The 18,188-nt window shown below is 38.6% G+C and overlaps 1 protein-coding gene across 1 annotated transcript; it reads left to right on the forward strand.

Moving 5' to 3' along the window:
- Nucleotides 1-219: 219 nt before the first annotated feature.
- On the forward strand, nucleotides 220-3,111 carry LOC118736217. The gene has a single exon (XM_036466305.1). The coding sequence runs from the start codon at nucleotides 220-222 to the stop codon at nucleotides 3,109-3,111; it is 2,892 nt and encodes a 963-aa protein (XP_036322198.1).
- The last annotated feature ends 15,077 nt before the right edge of the window (nucleotides 3,112-18,188 follow it).

The raw sequence follows: 18,188 nt of genomic DNA on the forward strand, positions 1-18,188 counted from the left end.
GTACCAATCACGATCCATAGCCAGCACGCCGCCGTTGACGTGTATGCCTTATTTGATGACGGATCAGGTCCAACCATTATTGAACACGAAGTTATGAAAATGTTGCAACTTAAAGGCGAAGTACGTCAGCTGCGTCTTCGCTGGATTGATGGGTCCATTAGAGTAGAAAACGACTCGGAGCTCATCAACCTGCAAGTGTCAGCAAAGGGATAGAACAAGATGTTTACGCTGAATGATGTTCGCACTGTCAAGAAGCTTGACTTGCCTGCGCAAACGCTAGTAATGTCAGAGATGTCCAACAAGTATAAACATCTGAAGGGACTGCCAGTAGAGTCTTACAAAGACGTGGTGCCACAAATCATTATCGGGGTGAACAACAAGCATGTGGCCATGCCACTGAAGTTCAGAGAGGGAAAAAGTCACGAACCCGCTGCAACAAAAACTCGTCTGGGGTGGACAGTGTACGGAACCGTTACAGATCAGGACCATTATAAAAACAACGACCTGCAGTTGCATGTATGTGAATGCGACAACAACATAGCTCTCGACAAGCTCGTGAAAGAAAGCATGAAACTTGAAAACTTAGAACCACATGTAGTGGCACGTATACATGAGAAGACTAGCCAGCAAGACATACTAGAGAAGTGCGTTACGCGAACGGGCGATCACTTTACAACCCGTTTATTGTGGCGCTCTGATAATATAGTATTGCCGAACAATTTTGAATCCGCCATGCGCAGACTTGTCTGTTTCGAGAAGAAGTTAAACAAAGATGACGATTTAAAAAATCGAGTAAATTCCCTAATAAATCGTATGGAACAAAAGCAATACATCCGGAAGCTCAGCGATAACGAAATTAATCAAGATTTTAAACGTAAATGGTATTTGCCCATATTTGCGGTGAATAATCCAAACAAGCCCAATAAGACGCGAGTAGTATGGGACGCAGCAGCTGAGCACCAGGGAAGGTCTCTCAATTGCTGCCTCGAGAAGGGACCGGATCTACAGCGACCATTGATACATGTACTGTTCAACTTTCGCATAGGAAAAATTGGCATTCGTGGTGATATATCCGAGATGTTTCACAGGATTAGTGTGCATGATGAGGACCAGCATTCTCAGCGCTTTCTTTGGCGTAATTGTGATTCGAGTCGAGATCCAAACACATACCTGTTACAGGTTATGTCATTCGGTGCTACTTGTTCACCCTCAATCGCCCAGTACGTTCGTAGTAGGAATGCGAGGGAGAATGCCGACGAGTTCCCACGAGCTGCTAAGTCAATAACAGAAAGGCATTACGTAGATGACATGTTGGATAGTGTTGAAACCGCAGAGGAGGCTGTCAAGTTAATCAAGGACGTGATTGAGGTGCACAAACGAGGCAACTTCCATATTAGAGGATGGCTTACTAATTCGAATCATGTAGCTGGCGCCCTGGGAAATGCTGGTTCAAGTGACGATTTTTGTACCGCTGGAAAAACGATCGACCAAGTTATAGAGCCAGAGAAGGTACTCCGATTATGGTGGAGAACGAGTGTAGATGTGTTTACCTTCAGTACAAGGTTCACTAAAGCAGGCAAAGAGATTTTAGGCGGACAAAAGCTGCCAACTAAAAGAGAAATCCCGCGATTGCTCATGTCAGTCTATGATCCTCTAGGATTCTTATCATTCTACACTATCCGTTTAAAAATTGTGCTACAGAACATTTGGCGAAGTGGTATCGATTGGGATGACCAAATTCCTGAAGAGTATGTGAACGCGTGGCAGCAGTGGTTATCTTTTTTTGAGCAGGTCAAACAAGTTCAGGTTCCCAGATGCTATTTCGGTAAGATGTCAAACAATAATTGCAAGATAGAATTGCACGTATTCGTGGACGCTAGCGAGGTGGCAAATGCAGCGGTGGCTTATTTCAGCATTACAAGGGAAGACGAAGTTCAGGTTGCTCATGTTAGCTCAAGGACTAAGGTAGCACCCTTGCGACCTATCTCAATTCCCCGCATGGAACTACTCGCCGCCGTACTGGGATCCCGTCTTGCTACTGAAATCACCAAGGGTCATGACTTCAAGATTCATAAAGCGTATTTTTATACTGATTCGAGAACAGTGCTTACATGGCTGAAATCAGACCCACGAAAGTACAAACAATTTGTTATGTTTAGAGTCGCTGAAATTCAAGAGCATACAAACGTTACAGAATGGAGCTACATCCCATCAAAATTAAATGTAGCAGATGCTGCCACGAAGTGGAAGAGTACCACAGAGTTTAGCCCAACCAGTACTTGGTTCGCTGGGCCAGAATTTCTACATTCGCCGCGTGTAAAATGGCCTAAATACAATTATGATATTGACATGGAACATTTCAAAGATGCTGATTTAAATCCGCACGTAGAGTATATTGGCGCTCATATAGAGAGTCAACCACTCATTGATCCAACTCGTTTTTCGAAGTGGGAACGTCTTGAGAGGTGCATGGCATACGTTAAACGTTTTGCAGATAAATGTAAAGACAAGATACGAGGATTAACCAGCTCGGAGGTAGGATCCGAAAGCTTAACCACCGAGGAACTATACTGGAGTCAATGCCACCTTTATCGGCTCGCGCAGGCCGATGCATATTTTGAAGAGTTTAAGTTGCTTAAGGGTGACCCAGGTTGCAACTTGCCAAAACATTGTGTTTTACGAAAGCTGACACCTTTTGTTGACGAAAACAACCTTATACGTCGATGTGGTCGCCTAGAGAATGCACCAATTAAGGATGCAGTAAAAAATCCGATAATATTACCCAAGAACCACAAAATTACACAACTGATTATTGAATGGTATCATCGTAAATATAGGCATGTCCACCACGAGACTGTAATCAACGAAATGTTTCAGCGGTTTTATATACCAAGCTTGCGTCGTGCATTACGCACAGAGCGTCACAATTGTCAATACTGTAAGTTGTACCATGCTAAGCCAGTACCACCAAAAATGGGTTTGTTACCTGAGGCACGTTTATCCCCGTATACACGACCATATTCATTTGTTGGAATAGATTTTTTCGGACCATTCCTGTTACCATTGGGAGGCGTTCGGAGAAACGATATGGAGTTTTATTTACTTGTATGACGTGTAGAGCTATACACGTTGAAGTGGCGTACTCGTTATCCATGAATTCGTGTGTAATGGCTATTAGAAATTTTATGAGTCGAAGAGGAATACCTATACATGTGTTTACTGACAACGGGACAAATTTTGTAGCAGCAGAAAAGGAATTACGGGAAGCTTTACAGCAAATTAATCTACACGATCTTCAAGAACAGTTTACGAGCGCGGAAGTGAAGTGGACTTTCATTCCCCCAGCAAGCCCTCATATGGGAGGCGCCTGGGAACGTATGATCAGAACATTCAAAGACGTTCTATACCGTATCGTGACACCGGAAACAAAACTTAACGACGAAAAATTGTACAACTTATTTGTAGAGATCGAGAGTATTATAAATAGTCGCCCACTTACATACTTATCTCTAGAGACCGCAGAACAAGAAGCCTTAACTCCTAACCATTTTCTGCTGGGAAGTTCCTCTGGACATAAGCCACTAGGCCAGTTTTCTTCCGTAGATCAATTTGTAAGGCGTTCCTGGCGGCATTCTCAGTATTTGGCAGACAAATTTTGGAAAAAGGAGATGTTGCCGACACTGACTAGGAGAACCAAATGGTTCGACAAGGTGAAACCGATTGAAAAGGGTGACGTAGTAGTCATTGCTGACCCAAATCTACCTCGCTATTCGTGGCCTAAAGGCATTGTGGAGAACACGTTTGCAGGAAAGGATGGTCAGGTACGCAATAATACGCACACCGGCTGGTGAATATCACCGTCCAGTAGCAAAAATCGCGGTACTCGATGTGAAGAGAGAGACAAGCGGCGACGTTGCATCGTCATAAGGTATTAACTTACCAGGGTTGTTATACCGGGGGGAAGAATTTTGCAACACCGCCTTATTATTAAAACGAGAAGTGAAAGTGTGGCAACCTTAAATTGACAATTAAAATACAACCTTCAGCGTGTATGTACACCAACGCGACGATAGCTGAAATTGAATTGAACTACCATTTTCTTTGCCTATTATACTTTATTTATTGTATCGGAAAACCAAAGTAAGAACCATATTTGCCAGTAATTGAATTGTTTGTTAATACTGCTCTCCTTAATAAATAGTTTTTTAAAGCTACTGTCAACTGGAAACTAGCGTTTGATTCTTAGAAGGCAGGTGGTGCTCTTAAAAGTTGGTGGACCAACAGATTTCATATATGTATTTCCAAATATACACAAAAAATGTCATACAAATCGGTCAAGCCATTTCGGAGCAGTTGCCCACAAACACCGTGACATGAGATTTTATTCGAATTGTGGCAACACTATGCAAATTTTTTTCTGTTTTTAGTGTTTTCATACATTTTCAGTGGAATAGCCTTATTACGGCTTATTTAAATTATTATTTTTTTTGATAATACAGATATCTGGCAACACCGGTTTATCAATTTTTTCTTTACAAACCTTACAAATGAAATAAAAACGAAGCAAATCCGTTGAGCCGTTCTTGAGTTATGCGATAACAAACGAACTTCAATTCACTTTTATATGTAAAGATTTTTTCGAGTGGTGACAACCCTATTCAAATTTTTTCTTTTATTAAATTTGTTTATGCATTCTCAGAAATGTACATTATTGCAGCTTATGTAAATTTTTTTTTTTTTTTATATTTAAAATATGTGGCAACACCGGTCTTCCAATTTTTCTTTACATTCTTTTTACCGACAGAGACACAAAATTAAATAAAAGCGAAGCAAATCCTTTGAGCCTTCAGTTATGCGATAACACGCGAAAGCAATCCTTTTTAACATAAATTTTTTTTTCGAACGGTAGCAACCCGACCGAAATTTTTTTCTGAATTAATTTTTTTTATACGTTCTCAGTGAAATGGCATTATTGCGACTCATTTATAATTATTTTTTTTCTGATATTGCAGGTATCTGGAAACATCATTTTTCCAATTTTCTCCTTATAAACCTTCTACAGACAGAAAGACAAATGAAATAAAAACGAAGCAAATCCATTGAGCCGTTCTCGAGTGATGCGGTAACACATGAAAGGAATCCATTTTTATATATAACCTTTTTTTTTCGAATTGTGGCAACCCTATCCAAATTTTTTTCCGAATTAGTTTTTTTATGCGTTTTCAGTGCAATTGCCTTCTCTATACTCTATCTTCCTTTTTACTCATGTAACCTTTTCAGTTTAAAAAATTTCAGTCTCCATTTTTGCGATACCGCCGCCTAAGAAGTTTCACTTCAAAAATCGGCTTACCAGAAAAAGATCGCGCGAGTCAATTGGAACACGATTATTCCCAATTCAGCGAATGCGAGTTATTACAAGACTTAAACCTTACCGAGTTATAATATACAGGATTCAGGTAGATTAAATAAATTTAATAACAGAAACCACACTCGTTCACTTTACCCTAATGTTCACACCAAATGTGGTATTTTATAATCAGCCATATTCTGCATTTCAATTACGTTCCCGCATTCCGCTCCGCAAGAATCGAACTTAGGTATTCAGCGTTACGATCGAATCGAAAGAGGAAGAGAGAAAACATCTGTCGAAATCAGCTGTTTGCCTAGGAATGTGTGAAATCGAAACAAAACAAAAGAAATATTTGCCACCAAACTATATCACCTTATGAAGTTAAAGTTTGTAATTATTTTAAAATAACTAAATATATCCAACATCATTGTAATTTAAAAATAAAATTTCGTTTGTGCTTAATTTAAGTGGAAACATAATTATAACAATGAAATCCATAGCCGCGGCGTTATTACTTGAAGAGGAGAACGAGTCCCAGATTACTGATGCGGAAATTGAAAGACGGAGATTTAGGGACATGTTTGATCTTTTTCAGATGGGTGAAGAGTCATAAATTCATCATGGACTGTATTACTCATCGCTCAAATCCAGTGAAATTATAAACGTTGTTTGAGCACTCCACAACATTTGCATTTACTACAGAATGGAAGATTTGAACCTAAATGAATTCCATTTTGAAAGCCGTCAGGAGGAGGGGAAGAACAAAGCTCCATAGCAAATCGAATTGGAGACAACATACGCACCTCTTTTTAAAAAGTTAGTAAAAACGAGTGCAATAATAAAAGCATATTTTTTTAAGTAACTTCACATTTTATGTATGTATGTATGTACCTTAGAGTGGTTCAAAAAAAAATTCTTTTGGAAATTCATAAACGCTACCTCAAATTATTGTTATTTGTGATAAAAAAGAGAAACGTGTTTTTTTATATTGAAAAAAAGTTTTCTTAGAGGTCGCGCTGGTCAGTTTTTTATAAAAACGCTGATGTTCTAAAATTTTTTATTTTCTTAACATGTTAAAATGAAGCTAAAAATTTGTTTTTTACATATAATTACTGTGGTATTATTGGGGAACATTCCCTTAATTACATACCAATGGCGACCATCTTTAAAAAAAATGATTGGATTTGTTTGAAGCTCTTTTTGGATTTTGAAAATCTGATATCAGATTCGTAATCAGCAACCCAAGAAACCCACTGGAAACGTGTTTTAACCCTTGACAATTTTTAAAACGTTCAGTATCAACGTTTTAATTTTAGTACTTTTTTTAAATTTGATCGCCATATTGAATCCGCCATTTTTAATTACAAAAAAATTGACTTCAGATTCGTAATCGGCGACCACAAAAACTCTCGAGTGCCGGGTTTCGAACAAATCCAATCATATAAAAAAAAATGGACCGCCATTTTGGATCCGCCATTCTGAATTTCGAAAAACTAGCAACCCCAGAAACCCCCTGGTAACAAGTTCCAACCCATGACAATGCGTAAATCGTTCAGTATCAACGTTTTAATTTTACTAGTCTCTTTTCGAGAGCATATTTTCGGGAACTAGACCCATTCTAATAGTCCAAGACAGGTGTGTAATTAAGGGAAAGTTCCCCAATAATACCAGTGTAATTATATGAAAAAACCACATTTTTAGCTGCATTTTAACATGTCGAGAAAATAAAAAAATTGGGAACATCAGCGTTTTTATAAAAAACCGACCAGCGCGACCTCTAAGAAAACTTTTTTTTCAAAAGAAAAAAATACGTGTCTCTTTTTTTATCACAAATAACAATATTCTGATGTAGCGTTTATGAATTTCCAAAGAGTGTTTTTATGAACCACTCTAATGTACATACCTCTATTAACTTTATATACAAAGAATAAATTTTCTTCAGTGCATTTTACAGTCTTATTTATAGATAATGAAAACAAAAACGCCTGTGCTTCCTCTTTGACAACCTCGCGCAATATCCCTTTTGGTTGCCAATATTTGAGCCAATTTTACGTATTGCCCGTATTACCGCTGCGAAAAGACAGAAATCGGGAAAATTCATTTATAATGACTTACAATCATATACTGTGCATAATTTTACTTAATTTTTTTTATAAACTTTTATTATTTAAACCCACGAAAATAACAATCGAAACGTTCTCCGTCAACAAATTTGCAACTTAGAAAAACGGAACTACGATCGAAATGTAGAATCGTGAGTTTCGAAGATTGATCGAAAGGAAACGGAACGCAGAATACCAAAGTTACCAAACGGAGAAAATTTCGATTCGAGTGGAAATGCAGAATAGGGCTGAATAATCAGCCTATTCTGCATTTCGATTACGTTCCCGCATTCTACTCCGCAACAATCGTAATTTGGTATTCTGAGTTACGATCGAAGCAAAAGGAGAGTAAGAGCGAAAACATCTTCGAAATCGGCTGGTTGCCTAGGAATGGGTGAAATCGAAACAAAACAAAAGAAATATTTGCCACCAAACTATAGCAGCTTATGAAGTTAAAATTTGTAAATATTTTAAAATATTGGTTTTTGTTATTTTATGGCCTTGTAATAATTATATTCAACAGTTTTTATTGAGCTTGAGGCCGTTTTTAATGAAAAACTTATTGTGGAAAAGCAACAATAATTTTAAAAAATTGTAGAAGTGATAGCTATTTCGGAAATCACCACATTTCCTCATCAGACTTCTTTTAGTAGGATTCGAACCGACGATCCCACTTACTCAGCCAGTTGCCTACGCACTGTGCTAAGTTCGCCTTGTTAATTCTTGCTGCTTTTTCCACTATTTCATTTGTTAAACCAACTACAATCAAGCGCAGCTATTCCGCTGCAATTCACACTTGATCATGTGGTTGTTGGTTTTTGTTAATATTTCTATTAGAATGTTTAACTTTGAAATCCATAGCCGCGGCATTATTTCTTGAAGAGGAGAATGAGTCCCAAATTGCTGATGCGGAAGTTGAAAGGCGGAGATTTAGGGACATGTTTGCTCCTTTTCAGATGAGTGAAGAATCGTAAAAATTATTCTTGAACTGCATTACTCACCGCTCAAAGCCAGTGAAATTATAAACGTTGTTTGAGCACTCCACAATATTTGCATTTACTACAGAGTGGAAGATTTGAACGCAAATGAAGTCGATGTAAAAGCTGTCAGGAGAAAGGGAAGAACGAAGCTAATCCTTCCATAGCAAATCGAATTCGAGACAACATACGCACCTGTTTTTAAAAAGTTAGTAAAAACGAGTACAATAAAAAACATATTTTTCCACATTTTATGTATGGACATACATCTATTAATTTTATATAAAAAGAATAAATTGTATTCAGTGCATTTCAGGCTTATTTATAGATAATGAAAACAAAAACGCCTGGACTTCCTCTTTGAAAACCCCACGCAATATCCGTTTTGGTTGCCATTATTTGAGCCAGTTTTTCGTATTGTCCGTATCGCCGCTGGCGAAAGAAATCGAGGGAATTCATTTATGATGACTTACAATCATGCACAGTATATTTTACTTAATTTTTTTATCGCTATTTCTATTTCTGTTTTCCATTATTTTCTGGTAAAATAATCGTGGTACAAAGCTTAATAAAAATATTAAAATGAAATGTTAATAAGCCACAATAACATTGACTAAATTTATAGAAGTTGACACAGTTGTCAAAGGGAAATGCAATGAGGAGAGAATCCAGACAGTCTCATTAAAACTCGATAAGACTCCACAATGGGTCATATGACCCCAGAAATATGCTGGAAGGAGCGCTTGCACAAAGTGTTAAGCAATTGTATCATTTACTTTAGACCTTCAGTCAAGTTTTGGTTAGTTTTAATAAAACTTAATTATTCACAAGTAGTTTTAAATCGGTATGAAGCCAATGATGTGAATAAAGTTCTGGAAGTCATCAATTTACGAATGTGTCCTAATTACATCAAATCGAACTAGCTATCACTTCTACCATTTTTTCAAATTATTGTTGCTTTTCCACAATAAGTTTTTCATTAAAAACGGCCTCGAGCTGAATAAAAATTGTTGAATGTATCTATAACGGAATACTTTTGCCTTATTTTAATATATTAAATATTATTTTCTGAAAACCTGTTAAAAAGATATAACCCATTTCATTCGTACCGATTTGGAGTGAACTATGCTTTACGTATTTATTTAATAATGGCACTATGACAAACTATTCAAGATATGTATTCGTCGATTTTTATTTACTTCATTTCATACATTAATATTGTTCTGAAAATTGTTAGTTTTTACTAAATAAAAGGGATAAATATTTAATAAAGGACTATTTCACTTAAACCAACCAACTTTTAGTTGCTCGGAGCTAAATTGGGAACGCTTCCTAAAATATTTTCATAGACGGTAAATGCAACCTGGGTGCAGCATTAATGAGCTGAAAAACCAAAACAAATAGTTAGTTTTAAATATTTCTTTTACATCATCAAATATGAGAGCTGTGCCAGCGAAATCGCGTATTTCTCCGCCATTCTTACTAGCGCATCTTCAGAAAGTTCGCCAAATGTTTGGAGCACATCGTAAATAATGCCACTCGAGTATAAAGCATTTAAAACATTTATATTAAGTAGAATTTCATTTAATTGATTAGCCTGCGCTACACCTTCCATAGTAATAGCTTCATTCTCCAACTGTGCTTTCTTTGCTGCCTCAACATAGCCTGAAAAGATATAAATTTACAATAAACAATAGAAATATCAAAAATTAGCAAACAAAATACTTTCCTTCATTTTTTTCTGTTGTGAAGTTTCTGCGAAATGTGAATTCACCGCTTTGCAATACAGCACGAACAAGGACCAGGGATGCATTTCTAAGTAAAATTATTATTCAGCGGCAATTCTCAGAGCGCCCAAGCAGCAATATTTATTTGTATCAAAAATAACATTAAACGGTGATTCTAGTACATTTTTTATAATTGAATGGTTAGAATCATATTGGTCTGTGACATTTTTTGAAAATATACAGTCAGTCAATAAAGTTTAGGTACAGCGAATTTTTTACAATACGGGCAACTATTTTTCAAATATTTTATTTTTCGCTAATTTTTTATAAAAATATGGTTAATTTTACAACAAAAACCCCTAAAATCAAAGTTTTAAACCTTGTGCAACAGCGAATTTTTTACAATACGGGCAACTATTTTTTAAATATTTTATTTTTCGCCAATTTTTTATAAAAATATGGTTAATTCTACAACAAAAAATTATCAAACATTATTTTATATGGAGAAAATGAGCGACACCTTCAACAAAAAAAATTGCTAAAAATCAATGGAAAGCCCTAGCTACCTCAAACTTTCACTTTGTTATACTAAAATTGAATGGGTTAAAGAACTGCATACTCAACTTTTTTCTAGAGAGCGTAAATAAAAAGTGCAATATTTGAATGAAATCTTGCAGATTTTTCTTTAATTTTGCACAAGTTTTGGAACTTTGATTCTTGGGGTTTTTGTTGTAGAATTAACCATATTTTTATAAAAAATTGGCGAAAAATAAAATATTTAAAAAATAGTTGCCCGTATTGTAAAAAATTCGCTGTACCTAAACTTTATTGACTGACTGTAAGTTATACCCATATTTGTATAGTTAAATATTTTTGGTAGAGTGTAAAAGTGAAGTAAAAAGTGCTTAGAAATTTATCAATTTTCAAAGTATTCATAAACATTTACTTTAAAAGTCATTAAGAAACACAGACTGTACAGTACACCAAAGCCGGGTACCATCGAGTGCAAAAGAAATCAACTTTAATTTCGTCTTTTGGGTAATATGCAAAATTTATCAAATAAAATCAAATACATGAGACTCCAGTAAAACAGCTGATTTACCACAGCTGTTGACGCGAAGAAATAAAAGCTTTAAGCTGTTAGCAAGGACACAAACCAAACTCTCCCTGTTAAGCCTGTCTGTGGAGACTTAATAAAAAGCTCTAAGTCGATCTGTCAGCTGTATACAATCAGCTGACTGGAATCGACTTAACATTAACATGAGCTCTCCAGGTGCAATTATTGAAAGCATCAACTCTATCTCAAGCGAAATAAGGAAACAACTTAGAGACTCTGGAAACATAAAGCGCGAAATCAAAAATGCAATTACAGGTGAAATAGTGAAGCTAATGGCGCTTGTCCCTTTGATTGAGGCCCTCAAAGTAAATATTAATTCCGATGCGGGAGATAGAAATTCGATTGAGACGTTAAGGTCAGTGGTTAGAGAAAAGCTAGCATTTCTTAAAGAAGCATCTTTGCCAAAGATTGGGCACGTGGTAACCAACATAAGCTACTCCGGTGTTGTTAAAAACCAAACTGCATTGCAGGAAGTAGGTGCCCAGCATTGTTCTCAGCGCTACTACCGACCCAAATGCAAGCCACGAAGACGTAATTAAAGCCTTCCGAACGGAAATAACTTTTAAAGATACAAACTTCGCGCCAGCCAAAATGGTTAAAGTATCAAACAACAAAGTGCGTGTCGAGTTTGATGACACAGACCAACGCGACATAACGCTCCGCAAGTTGTCTAATGTCACGAACCTCAGCGCAGAAAACGCAAAGAGTAAGCGTCCACTAGTTATAGTAAAAGGCATTCCTAAAGACGTCAAACCAAATGAATTGGTGGAAACCATAGCAATGCAAAACTCAACTGTCTGCAAAGAAATCAATGAAGACGGAGATATAAAATTGTGCTTCCAAAAGGAAAATCGAAGGAATAATGATATTATGTATAATGCGGTACTCGAAGTGACAGCTAAAGTGAGAAATGCAGTGTTGAGCTCTGGCCGCTTAAATATCGAGTATATGCGAGTAAATGTCTCTGATTTTAGTAACCTTACTCAATGCTACAAGTGTCTTCAATTCGGCCATGCTAGAAGGAAATGTAATTCAGCATCAACTTTTTGCTCCCACTGCGCCGAAAATAACCAGTACCTGTCCAAATAAAGACCAACCTGAGAAGCTAAAATGCTTTAACTGCTGGACCAGGAACTGCAAGACTAAGGAAACACGAACGAAACGTAAATGAAAAACACTCTGCTACCAGCATTAAAAACTGTCCACAGATTAAGTCTATGCAACAAAGAATTAACGCTCGTACTGATTATGGCTGTTAAATCACTAAATTTTATCCAAGCCAATGTTCACCGTTGTAAAACTGCCCACAATGAGTTTATAAAATACTTTCTCGCGAGCTTCTCCGATATCTCACTGGTTTCCGAGCCTTATACAAGCAATACGGACAAAGTTGATCCAATAAATTCGGTTTCAGTACACCAATTCGAACTACCAAATCGCAGGGTCAAAGCATGTATTTTTGTGAAACACTCGGTAGGAGCTGTACTTGGCGTTTCACAATTTTCCACACCAAACTTCTGTGTCATACAGCTTACCATTGGACAACGAAAAGTATTCGTATCGAGCGCATACGTAGAACCAGGCACGGATCAATATGATACGTTTCCCGCAATTAACCACTTCTTTCGAAAACATCGCCTTCAATGCAAATAGTAGGAGGAGATCTCAATGGGTGGCACTCGCTATGGGGTTCAAACTCTGAAAATGCTCACGGCAGAGCCATAGCCAATGTAATAACGGTTGCACTCCTACGTTCAACGCGATACGTCATGGAATCAGAGCTAGCTCAATTGTGGATATTACATTATCCTCATGTAATCTCTCGAACTCTGTACTCGACTGGCACGTCAACATTGACGCTATCCAGAACTCAGACCACAGCGCCATTTGTTTTAAAATAAAAATGCATGAGAAGGTTACCGCAACAAAAAGCCAATCTACATACTTATACAGAAGTAAATCTGCAAAATGGGATGTCTTTGATGAAGTCCTAACGCAGCATCTTCATGGTTTGGATGTATTGAATACAGACTTTGACAACATTACTCCAGATGGTCTAGATAATGTAATTGAGAAAGTCGTGAAGGCAATCACAAAAGCCTGCCATATTTCTATGAGAAAGCGGAAAGCTGGAAAAACATACAATCCTTGGTGGAGTGATGAACTACAAACGCTTAAGAATAAGTGCATCAAACTTCATCACAAGATGAATAGTCTAGCCAAAGCGAACAAGCCGGTCGATATAATTGCAAACGAACACGCCGCTGCTAAAAAGGTATATGCACAAGCCCCAAGGCTTGCAACAAACAAGAAAAAGAAGATGTTTGGTCCCTAACAAATAGGCTCATTAAAGATGCTCCAGCCCACCGACCACCAACAACTCTCCAAAAAGAGGGCTCATATACTCAGTCGAGTATGGAGACAGCTGACGCACTACTCCGTCATTTTTACCCCGATGACAGTGGCGATAGTACCGTTCACCACGCATGGGTTCGACAGAACACCAAACAAACTCTTGATACACCGAATGATAGAGTTTACCGAAGAAGAAATTTTGGAGGCTTTGACCACGATGAGACCCAATAGAGCACCTGGAGGAGGGCACTTCACCTCCGACATATGTATTGCCTTCGCTAAGCAAAATCTAAAATTTTTAACTTCAACTTATAACGCATGCCTCAAGATAGGATATTTCCCTAAGGAGTGGAAGCAAGCACATGTAAAAATTCTTCCAAAGGCGGGTAAAAAAGATGATAGTAGCTTGTCCTCCTGCAGACCAATCGGACTTCTTCCTATATTAGGAAAAACCTTGGAGAAAATTTTTACAAAACGTCTAACGTACCATTTTGCAACGAACGGACTAATGTCGAGAAACCAGTACGGCTTCCGGGAGCAAACATCAACAGTTGACGCTCCTTACAATGCTGTAAAGCATATAGAGCGTGAAAAAGTACGAAAGAGAAAAGTCATGTGTGTATCTTTAGATATAAAGGCGGCATTTGACAACGCTTGGTGGCCGGCACTCCTAAATCAGCTGGCAAGGTACCGAATTCCCTCGAATATTTACAACCTCATTCGGAGTTACCTTAACGAGAGAACCGTCAGGATCAATTTTGCAGACGTAACGGCGACAAAGAAAATGACCAAAGGCTGCGTACAAGGTTCGGTATGTCGCCCGACCTTCCGGAATACTATTCTGGATGAGTTACTTAACCTGCCCCTGCCTAGCGGCTGCGTTATACAAGCTTTCGCCGACGATGTTCTTCTCACCGTGAGCACAGAATCTGTTAAAGATCTCGAAACGAGTGTTAATACAGCACTTAGTATTATACATCAATGGGGAATGGGAGAAAAATTAGTGTTTGGAGAGGATAAAACGCAAATCATATCGTTCACAGAAAAGTCAAATAAGGCTAAAATCGAGATGAACGGTGTTCGTTTAAGCTTTGTGGATGACAGTAAGCTTTTTGGTGTTATCATCGACAAGCGCCTGAAGTTCGTTTAACACGCCCGATATGTGTTGACAAAAGCCCAACGTATGTTCACAAATTTAAGCAGGTTCGTGAGACAACATGGGGTGTACACCCCGAAAATGTAATAACCATCTACAAGCAAGTGGTGGAACCTACCATTACTTACGCTGCCGCGATGTGGGGTAAAGCCACCCAGTTTTACTACATACGCCGACTTTTTCAAACGTTTCAGAGAACATTTGCTATACGCGCCAGCAGAGCTTTTCACACCGTTTCTCTCACGTCAGCACTAGCCCTTTCTGGATTCATACCTTTACATTTAAAGATATCGGAATGTATGAAATTAGATGAGGTGAAGAGAACGGGCACTCTCGAGCATACCAGTGACACGAGTCTCCAAAGTCGTGTACAACAACATCAGCAAATACATTCAGCCGATCGTCAAACAATTACATACAGAACCGTGAATACTCAAGAAGGACTAAACTCACTAGACACCTTCGACTGTATTCAAATATATACTGACGGAAGCAAAGAGGAAACAAGTGAATGCGGGGCCGCATTTGTCATAAGCAGACAAATGAACCGCTAGGAAAACTTTATGTTCAAACTCCACGATACGTGTACAGTTTTTCAAGCAGAGGCACTAGCTATCGATCGCGCCTTAGAGTGGGCTGAATTCAATATGACCAGCAAAACCCTTCAAGTATTTTTTGACAGTAAATCATGTCTCGAAGCGATCAAAAATAGAAGTAATGACATGCCGCTCATCTCTTCGATTCACAACCGTCTATACCACCTTAGGCAACACTTAGTCCTTGAGTTTTTCTGGATTACAGCACATGTAGGAATAGAAGGCAACGAGGCTGCTGACAATTATGCTAAACAAGCGTCAACCTTGACCGTAGACGCCACATACTCGCAGTTCCCGCTGAGCTATGCGAAACGTGAAATTCGTTTACAAACTGAAGCTAAATGGCAGAAGGATACGAAGAGGCAAATACCGGCAAAACAACGAAAATCTTCTTCAAATCACCGAGTGAGGCAAAAATTTACGCGGACGCCTTTGGAATTTCCTTCGAGTTAACTCAAATTCTTACATGGGCATGGCTATCACAAACAGTACCTTAAACGATTTAACATAACAGACCAAGATTGCTGTCCATGTGATGGTGAAACATCACAAACCTTGGATCACCTACTACACGACTGTCCACGTTATGCGAGAGAAAGACGGAGTCACAATCTACTGTGCGAACATCATCAAATTCCAGCATTCAACATGGTTGCGATCAGCGCTCACAAACAACTCACTGAATCCTTTAAGAAATTCATAATATTTATTATCAGCACTTTAAAAGAGTTTAACGCATAAATTTGTTCATTTAGGTACAATACAATTAGATCTTATGACCACAATTGCCTGTATCCATTAGCAGGCCATATTATTTTTGTACAACAATTTTAAAGAAATGTAATAAGCAGTATTCTGATGATTTTTGTACATGTATCAATAGCTTCATATCTGTAAACGAACATTGTATAAAAACCCATTATAAATAATATATTTTCTGAACACGCGGGTAGCGTGTTGAAGACCAAAGGGAACAAAAATATTTTATGGGTATTCATGTAAACGCGTAAATGACTCGTAACCGCGTAAACCTCGTAAATAAACCGGTTTTCCATACAAAATTAAGTTTGCGAGGTTTACATGGTTACGAGTCATTTACGCGTTTAGATGTATTGCCCTAGTGTTTATTTGGTGACAAAGAGATCCAAGTCATTTAAGACATTGTAGGTCCATCTATTGGCCAGGCAAGAGCCATTTCAAATGCATTTACCCAGAATTTACACAATAAGTAATCACCTTTAACCTTAATTATCTCAAAACAATGTCAGACCTACTTAGATCCTTTTGATTCTAACCCCTTCAATTATTATTGATAGTAGATACATTATATAGATTTTTTTTCAAAAAATAATATGCATTTTTTAAATATTTCTCAAGTTTCTTTAATTAGTGCTGAAAAGCAACCATGCGTATAAGAAATTGTGTGCTACCTAAAATTTCATCTCTGGAAACTTTATCCCCATAAAGGACTTCACAACAGTTTTTTTACTGGATATACTGAGCTCTGAACATTCAACCATGCATCCTCTATACTACACCCTTTCCTAAACCCATACTGCCTATCCGACATGCTATCCCGCGGTAACTCTCGAAGCACTGGAAGGAGGTTGATGTCCCGATAAGAAGCAGGATTACTCCTGATCCTATCAGGCGACTTCAGGAGAGGAACGACCCTAGCAATTTTCCACTCACGTGGAAAATAACCCTCCCATATGCACTTATCATAAATGACCACCAAGTATTCCGGGATGAACTTCACAAGCATTTGTACATCTCTCCGACCGACCCATCAAAACCTGGAGACCTTTTAGACCTCACCAGGCCAAACGCATACCCCAGCTCCTCATCATCTAGTGTGGGTACAGGCACCTCCTGTGCAGAAGGTACCTGCACCTCCGCCCTCGGAAAGAACGTTCCTAACAGAGCCCTGCACACTCCCCCCACGCTGACAACGTAGAGATCTTGTAAACCTGTCCCCAAGAATCGTCTCTATTTCCCCTACAAATCTCAACCAGTCCTCCTCCTTCGTTCTGACTAGCATACTGACACCTAAGCTGGGACAGATTATCCGCCCCGGTAGTTCTACACCTCCGGAGCATTACCTCAACCTGCCTCACGGTGCCTTTCCTGTCCACACCTCCGACAAACATTCCTCTTAGCTTTGCACTCAGCCACTCGATGGTCGAAGACCATACATCTGAAGCAGCAGGGCGTCAGCATCTCCTCCAGGCATTTGATGTAACACCCCCCTGTTGTCCGTACCCTCCAACACAACATTAGTTGTCCCATCCGGACTCTCCTTCCAGAGAACGAACCCGCTAAATGTATAGGTGATCACCTTCAACGACTTAACATCGCCTACTACGTATCTCTGTACTTTTACCCTTGGTATCTTTATAAGTGCAGCGACACCCGTAGAATCACGACCCGAAGCTCCCAAAAAACGCAAAACGCACCTTCTTGTCATCACGCGTCCGAAAACCCGACAATGGGGCACTCACAGCGTCCAAAATAGGAAAAAAAAACACCTTAAAAGGCCTTAAAACCCTTCAAAACGACCACTAGAGCAAAGAAAACGCCGGAAATCCACCGAAATCGCGAAAATCCCGAAATCAACCGTTTTCAGCCCCGAAAAACCCAACCATAACCGAAAACAGAAAACACGGCACTTATAGCGTCCAAAACACGCCCGAAACAGCCACTGGAGCCAAAAAAAGGCCAAGTGGTCCCAAAGTGGTTACCAACTGGCCCACCTGTAACCCAAGTGGTCCACAAGTCACTTCACTTTGGCATTAGGACAATCACCAG

This window comes from Rhagoletis pomonella, unplaced genomic scaffold, assembly GCF_013731165.1.
Source record: "Rhagoletis pomonella isolate Grant_MI unplaced genomic scaffold, Rhpom_1.0 Rhpom_scaffold_00003, whole genome shotgun sequence".
In the NCBI taxonomy this organism is placed as follows: domain Eukaryota; kingdom Metazoa; phylum Arthropoda; class Insecta; order Diptera; family Tephritidae; genus Rhagoletis; species Rhagoletis pomonella.